The sequence below is a fragment of the Raphanus sativus genome, chromosome 9, assembly GCF_000801105.2.
Source record: "Raphanus sativus cultivar WK10039 chromosome 9, ASM80110v3, whole genome shotgun sequence".
Lineage (NCBI taxonomy): Eukaryota > Viridiplantae > Streptophyta > Magnoliopsida > Brassicales > Brassicaceae > Raphanus > Raphanus sativus.
The window spans coordinates 8,700,441-8,717,894 of record NC_079519.1 but is presented as its reverse complement, the minus strand read 5'-3'; the positions used below and the strand labels follow the sequence as shown (position 1 = coordinate 8,717,894).

The window sequence follows — 17,454 nt, the reverse complement described above, 5'->3', positions numbered from 1 at the left end:
TGATTGATGATGGTCTCATAAAGATGGTAAACGTCGGTATTGGTTTCCTTGAGTTTCTTTTGTTTATACATCCAATGGAGTTGATACTTCCTATTCACTCTTTTTTGAGTAAAATCGACTGTGCTATTGGCTGGCTAGCAAAGGAATTTCGTCTGTATGTGCATGATATAGAAACGAATTTGTGGTGCTACGTACGTCTGTCATGCTGTGGAGCCATTGACATAGCGTTAACCAACAATGCATACGCAACGTTAATCAGCAGTGCTACGTAACGTGCACAATCTAATATTGCCATGCTGTGGATTGGACATTAACAGTACCGTGCCAAGGATTTTAGGGGCCAAAATCAAGTTTTAAAAAGATTTTTTTTACAATTATATTGAAAACAAATTTTATAAAACAATATATTATCTTCACCAAATATATAAATCTAAAAATTTTAAAAATAAGTTTTTTATGAAAATATGCTATAATTATATTATATAAAAATATATAAATTTAGAAGGTGAGTTAATCGAGCTATTATAGTCCTAAATAAAGTTATACTAATCGGAGGTTTAGAAGCGACATAAACCTTCAAGGCCTACCTGACAGATGCGTCTTAAGAAAAAATTGGGAGAATATTATAGTGACGTATACGCGAGAGAACATACTTCAAGGATGTACGCTAGCTAGTTAGATGATAGCATTCAAAGGAATATTCTCGTGATTTTTTTTATGTTATGGTGTACGCTAGATGATCTTCTTTTTTTAGTTATACGCTAGAATATCTATTTGTGAACCTTTGTATACTGTGTTGTAGATTTTGTCATTTATTGTTTATGGTTGATTTGAATCTATGCGAAATGAAAATATAGTGTTAATATTATTCGGATGTTTTTACCCCAAAAAAATATTATTTGGATGATGTGATCTTTTTTTATCTATTTGGCTAAAAACGTATAATTGTCATCATCCGTAGATAATCGACTCTATTATAGAAATTATACTTGGTCAAAATGTATAATTAATTACGTTAAATATCAAATTTACCGAACATATGTAAAATACTAAAATATATACATTAGTTCATTAATAGTAAAAATTATCATATTAATATATTAATATCATAAAATAAACTACTACTGCTAAAATAAAAGGATTATAATTACTCATTTATGAAAAGAAAATTAATTAATTTTTCTTGTGTTTATGTTTAAACTAAAACTATAAAATAAAAACCAAGTGAAATAACAGAAAATAAACTAGAAAGTAAAATAAAAGCAGAACTGAAAGTGAAGATTTAGCAATGTTGCTGTTAAGACAAATGTTGATTATTATTACTTTCAAAGAAAATGAAATTTATTATAAAATAAAAATAAAAATGTTTCGTGAAACATAAGGATTTAGTAAGCGATATTTTTTTGATATAAATAAATTTGTTAAATATTTATCGTGAAGAAACTCCGAACGCAAAACGGACATGGCGTCTCCATCTTCCTCATCGTCTTTCACGCTCTCCTCTCTGTTCGCCACCGCCGTCCTAATTCTAGTTCTCTCAACCGCCGTATCATTGAAATCGACGTTACACCCTCGCGACATGCTTCCACATTTGCCAAGACAAGTCTCATGGCCCATTCTCAACTCCCTTTACGGCGCCGCGGACCTTCTTCCTACTTTCATCGGAGCTGCGAATGCAGAAAACAACACCGTCAAGTGGAAAGGAGCTTGCTTCTATGAGAACACGGCTCATATGGAGTTTCATAACAAGTCCGGTAGCAAGTTTGGTGGAGGCACGCTTCACATTAAGGCACGTTCCATTATCAAGAACCGTTACTTTTGTCGGTGATGTGAAACTGTTTTGTAATGAATAAAGCCTAAAGCTTTGTTTCTTTTTGGTTTGTGTGTTTATGAAGGCGGATAAAGCACATAGCTCCACTTGCATGGATCTTTATGTCTTTGCAACTCCATATCGTGTGACATGGACTTGGTACTTCATTTCAAGGCCACACACTGTGGAGTTCCCTGAATGGGATGGACAAGCGGAGTATGAATACGTAAGATGGTTCATTTCTTGTGTTGCTTTATCATATTGGTGACTTTTGTGCATGGGCCGAGATCTAGTGAAACATTCGTCTTGGCACCAAATTTCAAAGAACTAGTATATTAAGATTCTATAGCCTCCAAATTGTCAAAAAAAAAGTTATGAAGATTAATCTAAAAATATTTATGACCCTTTAAATTCTAGATCCGCCCTGTTGATGGGTTCTTGTGTGTAACAGGTTAAGAAGAAGGGAGTTTCAATTTTCCTTATGCACGCAGGGATGTTAGGAACACTACAAGCACTGTGTGATGTGTTTCCTCTCTTTACCAATACTGGTTGGGGAGAGAGCTCTAATCTCGCGTTTCTTGCGAAGCATATGGGAGCTAAGTTCGAAGCTCGTCCTGAACCATGGGTCACTAAAGTCAACACTGATGATATCCAGTCTGGTGATCTACTTGTTCTATCCAAGATCCGTGGACGTTGGGGTGGTTTTGAGACCCTTGAGAAGTGGGTGAGTGGGGCTTATGCTGGTCATTCAGCTGTCTTCTTGAGAGACTCGCAAGGGAAGCTGTGGATTGGTGAGTCCGGTAATGAAAACGACAAGGTAACAAGTTGCATTAACTTTACTCCTTTTTTTTTGAAAAAGCTTTACTCCATTTGTTTCATAAAAAGTATCATTTAACATTTTTTTCTTGTTATATTTAGAATGCCAATTTAAAATTTCAATGCAATATTTACATAATTTCAAAACTTAATATTTATTTATCAATAATTTTACTTATCTAATATTTTTTGGTTAAATAAACGTTATTATTAAAAGTATACAGAATTATTTTCATAATTTATAGAAAAAATGTTAAAATAACATTTTCTATGAAACTGAGGGAATAATTTTTCTTAACTACAAGAAGATTTTTTTTGTTGTTGAAGTTTTTTGTTGTCCTTTGATCATAGGGAGAAGATGTAATAGCGATATTACCATGGGAGGAGTGGTGGGAGTTTGAACAAAAGAAAGATGACTCGAATCCTCAGATTGCATTCTTACCTTTGCATCCTGATGTTCGTGCTAAGTTCAACGTCACTGCTGCGTGGGAATATGCTCGGAGCATGGAGAATAAACCATATGGTTATCACAACTTGATTTTTGCCTGGATCGATACCGTTACTGCAAACTACCCTCCTCCTATAGATGCTCATCTTGTAGGGCTTTCTTAACTTGGTTCTTGAATCTTGATACTTTATAATTGGAGCTGATGTTTTTTTCTTTTCTTTTAGGTTGCTTCATTCATGACTGTTTGGAACAAATTGCAGCCTGAGTATGCAGCTAATATGTGGAATGAAGCCTTGAACAAGCGGCTTGGAACAGAGGTATCAATACTTGTGTTCTCTTTGTGTCCTTGTCCTTCTCTAACATGTTTTAAATCGTTGCAGGGTCTTGGTCTTTCAGATGTACTGGTAGAAGTAGAGAAGCGTGGATCTTCTTTTGACAAGTTACTGACTGTACCCGAACAAGACGACTGGATCTACAGCGATGGCAAATCAACCTCGTGCATTGCTTTCATCCTTGAAATGTACAAAGAAGCTGGCCTATTCGGCTCATTGGCTAGTTCTATTCAAGTCACAGAGTTCACGGTACGAACCAACTCATAAGTCTATGTTTTCCCGTCTACTTGCAAGCTAGTGTTACCGTGTTCTCTGTTAATATTCCAAAATTTTGCAGCTCAAAGATGCTTACATGCTAAACTTCTTCGAGAACAATGCAAGTCGTCTTCCAAAATGGTGCAATGACAATGACAATGTGAAGCTTCCTTACTGTCAGATACTAGGGAAATATAGAATGGAACTTCCTGGTTACAACACTATGGAACCTTATACGCATATGAATGAACAGTGTCCATCTCTGCCTCCAAAGTATAACCGACCAGGGAACTGCTAGTACCATTATAAATTCAACTGTTAGCTTTCCTCGTATCTATATTTGTTAATATAATCGAAAACTCTTAACAGTTTTTAATCTGTTTGTAAATATATCGATCAGGTTTGTAGCCTACTGACGATACTACATATTATGTAATTTCTTGTATTCATGATGCACACAAAATGTAATTAAAAGATTGTCTTTCATAATCATATTAAGATTTGGTGATACTCTGAACACATACCTCAGTCTTGTTGTAATGGTGGTGATTACGGAAAGGAGTTACTCACAATATCATTACAAACGTATATGTGTGAAGATAAAGGTATACACTCTTAACGGGCCTTCTTGCCTTTCAGATTCCTTAGGATTGATCTTGATGATGTGATGGAAATTGCAGGATTTCGTTCCATGCGTTCCCAATACTATTCAAAGATGAGCAGATCATACTCCGAAGAAGGAAGAAGAAGAATTGAGATTAGTTTATTACTCTTGTCACAAAAAAAAATTATCATGTGACCTTAATCATTTATACAGAAAGTTTCACCTAAATTAATTTCTTCGAATCAAGAAAAACAAGTCAAAGTTTACAAAAAAAAAAAAAAAAACAAGTCAAAGATATAGCAGTTTACAAAAAGAAGTCAGAGATACAACAAACTCTTATTTGATTTGTATGTTGCAATACCAATATAGGGAAGATGGTCACAAGTCCCTAACCCTAAATCTTTTCCGCGTGAGAATTAGAGCGGGCGGGAAGAGAGGGGTTTGTTTGAAGAGTGTTGATATACAGAGTCGGCTGATTTCGTCACATGGTGCATATTAAAGTAGAGCGGGAGATTTTTGTGTAAATGTTTTTTTTTTGAAACTTGGATTTTCTTGAAATAAATATAGTACTATTTATTTAAAATTTAAATAGAAATAGAAATAGAAATATAATAAGAATATATATATATATATATTGTTACTTTTCTGAATAATTTTTGCTGATTTTGTATTTTCTGGAAAAAAATAGAGAACAATGAAGGTTACTGTCATTTTAATTTAAACCAAAAATATTTATTAAAAATGATAATATGATCTCAGAATTCTTTTCATTATTTTTTTTCTGGTTTATAATATCATTTTTCAATATATAATCATATAAATGCTTCATATAAAATAGTTTTTATTATAATTTCGAGGGCCAACCCTTGTATTTACACATATTTGGTAGATTTCCTTTTCCCAAGCGGTTTAGGAACTTGTATATATATTGTGATAACATATGATTCTCAAAAGAATTCAATATCGGCTAGGGATGACGACGAGGATGGCAGGATTCGGCGAGGAAGAAAGTGGGATCTCAGACAGTGAGATCATAGAGGGTTTTCTGCGGCCAAAGATTGAAGGAGAAGCAGTGGCGATTCCAGGATTGATAGTGGAATTGGGGGAGGAGTTGTACACTCGAGAGCCATGGCTCCTTCCTCAGACAGACCATCCCATCCTTAACCCTCGAGAGTGGCTCTACTTGGGGAAACCGAATCGAAATAATGTCCCCGTTGAAGGAGTTGATCACGAAGGGTGTTGGGTTCGCATTGGAAGTGCCGTCTTGATCCGATCCGAGGAGACTGATGAAATAATTGGGGGAACGTCGAGATTCAGATATCGCTTCAGGAACAAGGGGGACAAACATGCTCTGAGGTGGAGTAATTGGTTCATGAAAGAGTATCGTCTCTTTAACCCAACCCCTCATGTTATTTGCAAGATTACTGAAAAGCTGTCCTAAGATAAAATTTGTTTCTGTTTTAATTTTTTTGTTTATGCAATGGACTCAGATTCCATTCCATTCCTTGTGTTTCATTCGAATTTTAATAAATCAATAAGTTTTACTCATACGGGTGGTTTGATTGATTCTGAATGTGCTAATGAAAACCTGTGCTAAGATAAATTTGTTTCTGTTTTAATATTTTTATGTGTCTGTATACATGTTTCATCTTTTTTTTAATCCATGTGCAAGCTTTTAAAAAATTAACGCGGGCTTGGCTAAGAGCATCTCCAAAAGAACTCTTTATTTTAGAATTTGCAAAACTTTGAAGTTTCAATGTGTTCTTCTCCAAAAGAAAAACTTCAAACCTAACTTCAAAAGTATTTGTATTTTACACTATAGTCTATATATTTGTTATAATTAATATAAATCTATAAAACTTATTAAATAAGTAGCACATATATAAAAATAACACATTAATATTAATTAATAAAATCTTACAGTAAATATGTAAATTATAAATATAAATACATAACCAAATAATAAACTACAAGAAAAAGAAACTACATTTTGAAGCTTGCAAAATTTCATATTTAAAATTTAAAGATGTTTTTAAAACTTCATATTTGAAATCTAAAAATGTTTTTAAACCTTAAAACTTCTTATTTTAAGGTTTTTGTTTAGTTTTATATGTAAAACTAAAATATATGAAAACAAATATGAAATATTATAAAATATGACTTTTTAAGATTAAAATAATAAACAACAAAATATTTAAGAATCATAAAATATCATTGTAAGGACCAAAATGCAAATAAAAATGTGAAACTTCAAATTTGAAGTTTTGAGTAATGACACTCTATATTTGAAGTTTCACTACTAAAAACTTCAAATTTGAAGTTTTGAAGTTTCCTTTTGGAGAACAAAAAACTTCAAATATGAAGTTATAGAGTGTCTTTTGGAGATGCTCTAACTCTAACTAAAGTCTTTATTAACATCCCTAGTCACAACTAAACTGAATTAGCCAAATTTAGGCTAACACCAGACCAATCCAAATTTGGATTTTACACAATTGACTAAAGGGGGTTTTTTTTTACTCACTAAGGGGTTATCGAGAGATAAATTTCTGTAGAATTTGTGAATTTTTTAAAATGATAGATTTTAAAAATTATGTGGATTAAGAATATATATATATATATATATATATATATATATATATATAGACACATTAGTTCACAAAATTTGATCATGATTTTTGTAAATTGCTACATAAATAATTTATGTTATCTGTTTTCTATTATATATTTTGTAAATTTAATATATGGTTAAGAAATTCTAGAATTTAAAATAAAATTTTAAAATAAATAGATACTTAAAATTTTAAAATATAAAATTGAAAAGTAGTTTCAAAAATAATTTTATAATTTCAAAATATAAATTTGAAATTTGTTTTTGTAAAAATTGGAAACAAAATTGTATAAAATGAAAAAAATATAAAAATATTGAATTAAAAAACGTATAATTCGAAAATATATAATTTTTTATTTTTATTTAATGATAAAAAAATAAATATTATTATATATTCAAAAAATTAATTATATATAATGAGTTATAACGTGGGCTGAAAATGTAAAAAATATTTGGCAAGAATGATTATTTTGTTTTCTAAATTTTTCTATCACATATATTTTATAAATCTCATAGATACACATGATATTTTGAAGGCCATGGTTTATTAGTAAAAATAGATAGAATTCATATTCCCAATAATAATAGAATTATTTAGAATTAAAGAATCAACAATAACTAAAGTTTTTGAATAACAAGTGATTTTAATGGATTTAGAAAATTTGCAAACCAATAATAAAAGATTTTACAAAGATTGTTAAAATCAATAAAACTAATAACAATAAAATTTTAAAATTTCCAAAGTTAATGAGAACTAGATTTTGACCCGCGCTTCGAAAGCGCGGGTATTATTTTTCACTTTTATGAAATATATTATTTGTTTGTAATTATTGAATTTATTTATTTTAATAAAAATTCTTTATAATAAATTCGACACATAGAATGTCTCTGGTAAACTATTTATTTCTCTAGTTTTGTTTTATTCGCACTTCAATCAACATATTTATTTGGCTTGTTGTTAGAATAAATGATTATAGACTTTGATCTCTGCACCTCCGCGGATGTATATTTTAAAAAAATATGATGATATTTGTTTTTCATGTAATTATTAGGGTTTGACAAAATGAATCCGAGGAACAGAACTGATACTAATTCGTAAATATAGTACCAAACCTGAATATAAATTGATTAAATATTCAAATTATTCAAAATTTTGTTAGTTAGAGAACCGAATCGGATCCGAACCGAAGTATTCGTGTACCTGAATTTATCTAAAAATAGATTTATATACTTATATATTAATTATTTTTATATTTAACGTATATAAAACATCAAGAATGATACTTTTAAACTGGTTTAAAATACTTGAAAATATATATAGATAGTCAAAAACAAATATCTGAAATAGTTAAAGTATACTCAAATCACCAAAAATACTTAAAATAATTATTGATTTCGTATCCAAAATTTTAAATCAAACCAATTGATATGTTAAGCTTAGGTATTCTGACATATGTTATTTAAATTTATAGGTAATATATTACTTTATTTATAGATTTTGAGAAATTTTAAATATATAGTGATTTAAAACTTTAAAAATAATTTAAATAGGTTATCCAAACCCAAACCAAACCCGCAAAGATCCGAATCAAGCTCAAACAAAAATTTAGAAACATCCTAATAGGAATAAAATCTTTGACCTCGAAAACCCGAAATGCAAACCGATCAGAACCAAACCCGTATGGATGTCTGAAAACCCATCCTTAGTCATTATTATATATCGTATAATTTCATCATATAATTAATCGTATTTTATATGTACCATCATATAAGTAATCATATATTTAAAAGTATTTAATACGTATCATCATATAAATAATTACATATATTATATTTTAAAAACTTAATATGAAATACAAAAATCATAATTTGGGTTGGTATTTCAAATTGGGCTTTGTATTGTATTTTCTTATATATATTGACAACATTCTTTTATAATGGATTTAATAACTTAAGCCCATTACTTTTTCTATTTAATACTATTATCTTTGTTTCCAAACAAATTTTTTTTTTTAAAAGACTACAATCCATGTTTCCAAACACACCAAATATTTTTAATACTCTTATCCAAGTATCCAAACACACCGAAATTGTACTTCAGCTTTAATAAGATAGATTTAAGTGCAGTATCAATTTACATGGCCGGTTCAATAACCTAACCGGCTAATTCAATTTTCAGTATAAAAACTAAGAGGCCAGGCTTAATGTTATAAGATTGGGCCGAAGAAAAGGCCCACAGTAGGACTGGCAACTCATATAAAGCAAGCGAAGACTAATCAGCGTGTCTTTAAACTCTCTCTCTATCTTCCCCCAAAGATTTTATTCCTTTATTGCATTAGCGACAAATCCCCCTTTTCTAGGTTTGCTCTCTCTCTTCCATCACGATGCAGCAGCCACCGCAAAACCCCACCGGAGCAGGGCAGCAGATCCCATCTGACCAGCAAGCCTATCACCAGCAGCAACTCTCGTGGATGATGCAACAACAACCGCAGCAGGGCCAGCAATGGAACCAGCAGCAGTCAGCGCCGTCACAGGTAGGTCAACAGCCCTACGGATCTCAGAATCCAGGATCCGATAACGAGATTCGCTCCTTGTGGATCGGTGCCTTGCTCCCATGGATGGACGAAAACTACATCATGACCGTCTTCGCTCAGACCGGCGAGGTTAAAAAAAAAAAGTTTTAAATCTTGTGGAAGAATGATTGATTGACACGTGTAGCGATGTTAAAGGTTGATTCTTTTTGTTTGTTTTCAGGTTCAATCTGCTAAAGTCATTCGCAACAAGCTGACTGGGATGGGTGAGGGTTACGGATTCATCGAGTTCGCTAGCCACGCTGCAGCCGAGCGTGTTTTGCAGACGTACAACGGCACTCAGATGCCTAACTCTGACCAGACCTTTAGGCTGAACTGGGCTCAGGCCGGGGCTGGTGGTGAGAGACGCCAAGCTGAAGGGCCTGAGTACACTATCTTTGTAGGGGATCTGGCTCCTGAGGTCACTGACTTCGTGTTGACGGAGACGTTTTCGAATGTGTACGCGTCTGTCAAGGGGGCTAAGGTTATGATGGACAGGACCACTGGACGGTCTAAGGGGTATGGTTTCGTTAGGTTTGGGGATGAGAGTGAGCAGATGCGTGCTATGGGGGAGATGAATGGTCAGTACTGCTCGTCTAGGCCTATGCGTATTGGTCCGGCTGCCAACAAGAAGCCTCTTACAATGCAGCCAGGTATGCGTTTATTATATGGAGGGATCTTGTGAATTGAGTGTGTTGGTGTCTTTAGCTCTTTTCTTTGTTTAGTGGATATATGTTCTGTTTTGTTCTTTGGTGCTTTGAGTTCAAAAGAAATTGTCTGCCTTTTTTGTTTCCTTTCGGTTTGCACATAAAATGAAAGCATCCGTGTAAAACGTATTAAGATCAACTCATGTTGTCTTAAAGCAGGAGAACAAGTTGGCTCTCTTTGGGGGGAGCCTGGAACTGACTTCAGCTGAAAATGATCCCACCTTATTGCGTGGCTTCATTTAGGTCAGTTGGTTCTGTTTTCAGACGATTTTAAATACAAAGTGGCTTCATCAGCCTACAGTTTCTTGCTTATCAACTAAAAGTATTTGTTTTTTGAGCCTTTTTACATTCAACTCAATTTGTGTTTTTTTTCCATCGCTCATTACTTTGATCTTGAGCCTTTTTTTATCTCCTAGTTATATTTCTTGTCCAAGGTAGACAGTGCCGCAAGATTTCTTTTGCAGAATGCGTTTTTGTATTCTGATTTTATTGTACTCTTCTTAAAGGAATTTGAGTGGTAGATGCACTCATAGTTTGATATCCTTTCTCATCAATATCTGTCTCAATGATCTTTTAGCTGTTTTTTTCTTTGGTTTCTCTGAGTGTTGATGTGTGAATGTTATTTACATGCGTTATTAAAGTTTATATCTTGTGCTTCAGCTTAGTATCCGTATTGTTTCACCTTGTTGAGTGGTTTTATGCAATGCAAACTGAGTCTTTAGCCTTCTCCCATTTGTTATCTGCAGGCATGTATCAGGACAACCAAGGAGGAGGAAATCCTGGAGAAAGCGATCCAAGTAACACAACTGTGAGTTGTTAGTTTGCTATGTTTTCCTCAAAATATTAGTTTTCTTTTGCTTGAATAAAAGCCTTATGCGTACTACTTTCAGATATTTGTTGGTGCTCTGGATGCTAGCGTTACAGACGATGAATTGAGGTCAGCTTTTGGTCAGTTTGGAGAACTGATTCACGTGAAAATACCTCCAGGGAAGCGTTGTGGATTCGTTCAGTATGCCACCAGGTATAACTAGTCATATGTGCCATTCGCCATTAAGTCAAAACTCTGTTCGCGTTCTTGTGTTACACACTTCATTATTGTCTTTGTTATGCTCCAGGGCGTCTGCAGAGCATGCACTATTGAATCTGAACGGAACACAACTAGGTGGACAAAACATTCGTCTTTCATGGGGACGTAGTCCCAACAACCAGGTTTTTTTTTAACCTTTAATAACTTGAGAGTGATTTAATAGCAAAAACATAATAACGTTTTAAAACTTTTACAGGCACAGAGTCATCAACCTCAATGGAATGGTGGTGGTGGTGGTGGGTACTATGGAGGATACCCTCCACAGCCACAGGGGTATGAACCATATGGTCATGGAGCTCCTCGTCCTCAGGATCCTAGTGCGTACTATGGTGGCGGTTACGGTGGCGGCTATGGCAACTATCAACAGCAACGGCAGGTAACACAATTACACACTAACATATAACAGTCCTTTCTATAAGATTTGCCAAATGTGAAGTTGTTGCAAGTATGTTGTGTACTTACCGTTGTTTTCTTATTTCAATGCAGTGAAAGATCATCAATACACCAGCTATTTCTACCAAAGTCTTGAGACAGTGGACAAATTATATATCAGTCGTCGTTGAGTCTTGATAGGAAATTAGATTTTAAGAGTGTTTTTGTCTTTTACATTGATGTGAGTTTGGTTTTGCTATTGGGTTAATGTTATGTTTTTTAAACAAAAAAAAGTTGACTTTGCTATGGACATATTGTTTATTGAATGTTGAAACTCTGTTTTTGAAAATTTTGTCAAAAAATTAAAACTGGGTGTGACATGCCTATAAACGGCCATCAAGATATTCCATGACAAAGGAATTTATGATTTGGTTCACTCTAATTAGAACTTTCAAAGAGAAAGGAGAGACGACAAACACACAAAAGACACCTGTGAAAAGAGTCTTTAATCAGCAATTTCTTGGGTCAAACATGGCAAAAGCTAATTAATTTTAAATAAAAGGGAAAATTCCTTAAAAATACACAGACTGAATTTCTTTTACTGAAAAAATACACGAACTTTTTTGGCTTCCCAAAAAATACACAAACTAATTTTGATTGTCCATAAAATACACGAACAGTGACTAACAAAATAGTAAGACGCCGTTAGACGCCGTTAACTCTGAATAAAAAGTTCATGTATTTTATGGACAACCAAAATTAGTCCGTGTATTTTTCGGGAAGTCTAAAAAGTTCGTGTATTTTTTTAGCAAAGGAAATTTAGTATGTGTATTTTTAACGAATTTTCAAATGGATTTTGGATATTTCATATCTTATTCAGATGCTAAATATATGGACCCAATACAGATCCAAAATTTTATATTTGTAAACTTTCGGTTTGGTTTTGGACCGAATATTTTCGGATCAGTTTTGATCCAAGTTTTTGAATCCGGCTAAAATATCTAGACCTAATCTTGACATTTTAGCCGGATTCAAAAACTTGGATTGGAACTGACCCGAAAATATTCGGTCCAAAACCAAACCGAAAGTTTACAAATATTTGTTGGGTCCAAAACTCTTCTACTTGAAAGAATTGAAACCAAAAAGAACTGATCCGAATAGACCTGAGCCTAATAAAATCGACACGAATAGATTCAATCCGACAAGATCTTTCTGCTAACAATTTTGTTATTATTTTTGCAATATTTTTTAGTTTTGTTTTTGTAACAGAAACATTTTTAATTAATATGAAACTTTCAATGTAAAATTTAGAGTTGTTTGTGAACTTTTAGATATATATGATGGATTTCAACTAAATTGGACTCAACAAATATTTGTAAACTTTTGGTTTGGTTTTGGACAGAATATTTGGGTCAGTTCCGATTCAAGTTTTTGAATCCGGCTAAAATGTCTAGCCGGATTCAAAAACTTGAATCAGAACTGACCCGGAAATATTCGGTCCAAAATCAAACCGAAAGTTTACAAATATAAAATTTCGGACATGTATCATGTGATAGAGAATGTGTTTTTTTCAGGTCTTTGGGTCGGGTTTGGGCCTTTTTTCCGGATCTGGATTTTTCAGATCGAAAATATCTGGTCCAAAACCAAACCGAAAGTTTACAAATATAAAATTTTGGATATGTATTGGGTCCAGATATTCAGCCTCTGAATAGTATATGAAATATCCAAACTCCGAAAATTCCTTAAAAATACACATACTAAATTTTCTTTGCTGAAAAAATACACGAATTTTTTAGGCTTCCCGAAAAATACACGAACTAATTTTGGTTGTCCATAAAATACATGAACTTTTTAATCAGAGTTAACGGTGTCTAACGGCGTCTTACTATTCTGTTAGTCACTGTTTACACCGTTAAAATCGAGGTGTGAAACCTTCAAAATTCAAAAGTTTGTGTATTTTATGGACAATCAAAATTAGTTTGTGTATTTTTTGGGAAGCCAAAAAAATTCGCATATTTTTTCAGCAAAAGAAATTCAGTCTGTGTATTTTTAAGGAATTTTCCCTAAATAAAATAACTTTTTGTAACACGATTTGATTGACAAAAAAAACAGACAAAACTTGTCGGAAACTATCACATTGGTTCAGAAAATGAATGCTTCCTTGGGAGAATCAGATGATGGGGGGAGCCTAGAGAGGAAAACGTTTCCTGTAGGAGACTTTTCATGACTGCGTTATCAATTTGAGAGCCATTTCTTCAAGCTCAGCTATGGACACAGAATCTGTGTTGATTTTTCCTCCTTCCTCTCCATCACCATTATCATCAAAGTACGTCTTCTTCGCTCTTTTACGTTTTCTTCCAGTTTCTTCTTCTGATGATGCAGAGCGTTCATCACCTTCTTCTTCTTCTTCTTCCTCCATATCTCCTTGCTTCCTCTTAATCTTTGCTTTCATTCTCTTCTCCCTCCTCTTTTCCTTCTCCACTTTCTTGTCCTCATGATCCACTTTTCTCAGTTGCTCTCCCAATTTCTTATAGTAATCATTCCTTGCCTCTGCCACAAAAATCAAACATAACCAATTCCGTAAATAACAGTATCATTGCTAGTTTGTGGGGAACGAAGATAACTCTAGCTTTTTGCTTTTACCTTCATCAAGAGCAACTTCAGTCTCAGTTGCGGAAGCAGCTACTACTGCTAAAGGAGCCACTGGATTGCCTTCCTCATCAAACTTAACCCTGGTCCCACTTGGTCTGTGCTGGCTGATCTTCAGCTTCTTGTTTTTCGAAACACGAGTTCCTGGCCTGAAATTCAACAGGCGCATTTTATTAGATTTGGATTAGAATGCAGAAACTAGTATTTGGGGGTATGTAAAAAAAAACACATACATGGGAACTCCTTCGTCCTTGTTTGATTTATCTCCACCCTTGCCCTCTTCATTTGGCCTGAGAGCAAAATCCTCCTCCTCTAAATCATCACCTAGAAGATCTTTCCTCTTCACAACCCGACGAGGTGCAGCAACATTATCATCATCATCATCATCATTCCCGGGTTCAATATCGATTGAACTCTCAAAGACTCCTTTCTTCTTCGTTTTAAGGTTTGCGAATCGGATTCTAGGAGTAAACGGAAGACCAAGTGAAGCAGAGAAGTCCTCAATGGACAGCTTCGTCACGTCGAAAATCTCCTTATCTCTTCTTTTGTGAATGGACCTCAGATACGTGATGAAGGCTCTCTGAGCAACGGTTTGAAGATCCGGAAAACTGACTAATAAAGAAGCCAGTTGTCTAGAAATCTCCTGCACCTTGTCGCTGTTTGCCTGTTGTTGAACATAACCATCCAAGTCAGATACAAGATCAAGGTTTCTCCCACAGAGAACGAGATCTTCTACCTTGATGAGTTTTATAGGAATTTTAGCTTCATGTAATCTCTCAACCATCTTTTCCTCAGAAGGCGTCAGAAAGAGGAGTGACTTCCCTGGAGTATTACAACGAGCTGTACGCCCAACTCGGTGAATATAAGAAGGTACATCGTCAGGACAATCAACCTATCACATTTATAAGATGACATCACACATGAGAACCCAAAAAAAAAAAATCATTTGGTTGTGCAATTCTGAATGTTGATTGATACTATTATTTACCTGAACAACCCAGTCCACAGCCTGGTCAAAATCAAGACCTCTCTCAAGAACGTCGGTACAGAAGAGAACTGACTGTTTGTCAATGAACTGAGAGTACACTCCCATCCTTTTCTCCTGGCTCATTTTTCCGTGAATGCTCTTCAAAGGTATTCCAGGCCGGAGCTTGTTGAACGCTTCATGAACAAACTTGACCTATCAAACATAGTGACAAAATCTTCATCAATCTCAAGATAAAAGACAAAAGCAAAGTGAACAAAGATATCTTCAAGTGTTATGAAAAGAGGCGAAACCTGTTTCTTGGTGGAAAGAAAAACAAGAATCCTGTCATTAAGATGAGTTCTGATGAAGCTCCACAACATGTCTAATTTCTTTTCAACTGGGACAATCATTACACTCTGCGACAAGGTAGTTGGGGTAGCAGTAACAGACTCTGCATGTACACTAATGTACTCAGGATCTCTCAAACTGAGCCTTGCTAGATCCTTGACTTTCTTTGTTTGTGTCGCAGAGAACAGCAGAGTTTGCCTGCGCTTAGGCAACTGCGAGATGATAGGATCCAACTGCCCTTTGAATGCAGAATCAAGAACACGGTCCGCCTCATCTAAAATCAGAATCTAGAGAGACAAAAGAAAACATCTATTACAGATCTCGAAACCAGAAGACTAAATAAATCTACCAAACAACACAGACAAGGGAATTGCAAGTCTACAAGTTCTACAATAGCCTCATACTAACCATCCTAATGAACTTAACAACCTAAAATGCTCAAATGTTCATCAAATACCTTGAGATTGGAACACTCGAAGTTAGGAGTCTCATCCATATGCTGGAGAAGCCTACCGGGAGCACAAACCAATATATTCATCTCATTAACCCTCTCCTTCTCAACATCAACCCCCTCACGACCACCAATCAAGAGGCCAGCACTGAACTTATGAAACTTGCCAACTTTATTCAACACAGTAAAAGTCTGAGCAGCTAGTTCCCTAGTGGGAGATATAATAATACACCCAACCCCATCTTCAGGACCCCATCTCTCCTTATGCAGCGTCTCCAACACCTTAACAAACAACAATACATTAACAAACCATAACAAGAACAAAAAGATAAACTAAAAAAAAAAAAGGAACAAACTTTACCGGAATAAATAAAATAAATAAACTAAAAAAAAGGAACAAACTTTACCGGAATAAATAAAATAAATAAATTTAAAGAAAAAAGGAACAAACTTTAGTTTACCGGAATAACAAAGGCGAGAGTTTTGCCAGAGCCAGTTCTGGCGGCGCCGAGGAGATCTCTGCCGCATAGAGCGTGAGGGAGAGCGGCTCTCTGGCTATCCAACATGTCGACGAACTTGGCCTCTTTCAGCCCTCTTTTCGTTTTGTCCGATATGGGAAGCTGGTCGAACCTCGTGACGCCGGCGTAGCGGGAGAAAACGCCGTCTTCTTGGAGCTTTCCGACCTTGGCGCGTTCGGGGAGAGGGCCGAGGGCGAGCGGGTTGGATCCTGAATCGGGTTTCTGGGATTCGATCCACTGTTTGAGGAGGAGGATTTCTTCTTCTTCGGCGAGACGCATCTGCTTCTTCATCCCGCGAGTCTTCTTGGGTCTTCCCATCTTGGCGGTGAGCACGAGAGAGAGAAGCTTTTTGCGACCTTTGAGAGGAGGATTAGGATTTGCAGAGAAGCTAAGAAAATTAGGGTTTTAGTATTTGAGAGCGAGAGAGAGAGAGTTTGTAGCGGCAGCCAACAAGGCTTTGAAGGGTTTAAGTAGGATTACTATTTTCGAAACTTTATAAAACGTTGTTGGTTCATCGGACAAAAATTATTTTGGCCCTATAAAAGCCCAACTGGTAGGATTTTCTTCTTTTTTAAACTGAAAACTAGATCATGACCCGCGCGACCGCGCGGATTCCATTTTTGTTTTAACATATAATCCATATTCTATAGTAGTTAATATAATTTGGAGTTTTTCTAATTTTATATTGTGTAGTTTTAAATAATTTTGAGTATGTCCAATTCAATACTGTGTAGTTTAATATAATTGTGAGTTTCTCTGCTTCGTAGTATAGATGTAAAGGTGAAAACAATAATCTAAATATTAACCAATAAAATTTAGACTAACATAACTGAAGTCTTTCTTAGGATATTAATAAAATAGTTATAATTTATACAATAGACAAATAAAAATATTTATGCAAAAAACCAACAA

General features: G+C 34.6%; 4 protein-coding genes across 5 annotated transcripts; 3 read left to right on the top strand and 1 right to left on the bottom strand.

Annotated features, from left to right (window-relative positions):
* The first annotated feature begins 1,442 nt into the window (after positions 1 to 1,442).
* On the top strand, positions 1,443 to 4,171 carry LOC108825923 (uncharacterized). The gene is made up of 7 exons (XM_018599283.2): positions 1,443 to 1,789; positions 1,896 to 2,036; positions 2,262 to 2,627; positions 2,978 to 3,223; positions 3,299 to 3,391; positions 3,455 to 3,655; positions 3,744 to 4,171. Exons 1-7 carry the CDS (start codon positions 1,463 to 1,465, stop codon positions 3,957 to 3,959), a joined length of 1,590 nt encoding a protein of 529 aa, XP_018454785.2. The 5' UTR covers positions 1,443 to 1,462; the 3' UTR covers positions 3,960 to 4,171.
* A 1,034-nt stretch (positions 4,172 to 5,205) lies between these two features.
* On the top strand, positions 5,206 to 5,813 carry LOC108826005 (uncharacterized). The gene has a single exon (XM_018599368.2). The coding sequence runs from the start codon at positions 5,206 to 5,208 to the stop codon at positions 5,704 to 5,706; it is 501 nt and encodes a 166-aa protein (XP_018454870.2). The 3' UTR covers positions 5,707 to 5,813.
* Positions 5,814 to 9,159: 3,346 nt separating this feature from the next.
* LOC130500284 (polyadenylate-binding protein RBP45A) lies at positions 9,160 to 11,958 on the top strand. Its single transcript, XM_056995137.1, has 7 exons — positions 9,160 to 9,536; positions 9,628 to 10,096; positions 10,897 to 10,958; positions 11,041 to 11,171; positions 11,266 to 11,359; positions 11,434 to 11,613; positions 11,724 to 11,958. Exons 1-7 carry the CDS (start codon positions 9,258 to 9,260, stop codon positions 11,724 to 11,726), a joined length of 1,218 nt encoding a protein of 405 aa, XP_056851117.1. The 5' UTR covers positions 9,160 to 9,257; the 3' UTR covers positions 11,727 to 11,958.
* A 1,697-nt stretch (positions 11,959 to 13,655) lies between these two features.
* LOC108823387 (DEAD-box ATP-dependent RNA helicase 32) lies at positions 13,656 to 17,002 on the bottom strand. 2 transcript variants are annotated; one of them, XM_018596574.2, is made up of 8 exons: positions 16,486 to 17,001; positions 16,031 to 16,306; positions 15,537 to 15,860; positions 15,247 to 15,438; positions 14,995 to 15,150; positions 14,492 to 14,922; positions 14,253 to 14,407; positions 13,656 to 14,159 (listed from the first exon to the last, which is right to left on the bottom strand). In XM_018596574.2, the coding sequence occupies exons 1-8, from the start codon at positions 16,858 to 16,860 to the stop codon at positions 13,831 to 13,833; spliced, it is 2,238 nt and encodes a 745-aa protein (XP_018452076.2). In that variant the 5' UTR covers positions 16,861 to 17,001; the 3' UTR covers positions 13,656 to 13,830. The 2 variants fall into 2 exon arrangements, with proteins under 2 accessions (XP_018452076.2, XP_018452075.2); XM_018596573.2 differs by having other exon boundaries at positions 14,492 to 15,150; positions 16,486 to 17,002.
* Between the last annotated feature and the right edge of the window lie 452 nt (positions 17,003 to 17,454).

Bases quoted from the DNA above. Each gene is read 5' to 3' on its own strand.
- LOC108825923 (XM_018599283.2), top strand. From the start codon at position 1,463: ATGGCGTCTCCATCTTCCTCATCGTCTTTCACGCTCTCCTCTCTGTTC. The intron at 3,392-3,454 runs GTATCAATACTT...AAATCGTTGCAG, and splicing joins ACAAGCGGCTTGGAACAGAG to GGTCTTGGTCTTTCAGATGT. The intron at 3,656-3,743 runs GTACGAACCAAC...AAAATTTTGCAG, and splicing joins TTCAAGTCACAGAGTTCACG to CTCAAAGATGCTTACATGCT.
- LOC130500284 (XM_056995137.1), top strand. From the start codon at position 9,258: ATGCAGCAGCCACCGCAAAACCCCACCGGAGCAGGGCAGCAGATCCCA. The intron at 10,097-10,896 runs GTATGCGTTTAT...TGTTATCTGCAG, and splicing joins GCCTCTTACAATGCAGCCAG to GCATGTATCAGGACAACCAA. The intron at 11,172-11,265 runs GTATAACTAGTC...GTTATGCTCCAG, and splicing joins TTCGTTCAGTATGCCACCAG to GGCGTCTGCAGAGCATGCAC.
- LOC108823387 (XM_018596573.2), bottom strand. From the start codon at position 16,860: ATGGGAAGACCCAAGAAGACTCGCGGGATGAAGAAGCAGATGCGTCTC. The intron at 16,307-16,485 runs GTAAACTAAAGT...TTGTTTGTTAAG, and splicing joins CTCTCGCCTTTGTTATTCCG to GTGTTGGAGACGCTGCATAA. The intron at 14,160-14,252 runs GTAAAAGCAAAA...TTTTTGTGGCAG, and splicing joins TGAAGTTGCTCTTGATGAAG to AGGCAAGGAATGATTACTAT.
- LOC108826005 (XM_018599368.2), top strand. From the start codon at position 5,206: ATGATTCTCAAAAGAATTCAATATCGGCTAGGGATGACGACGAGGATG.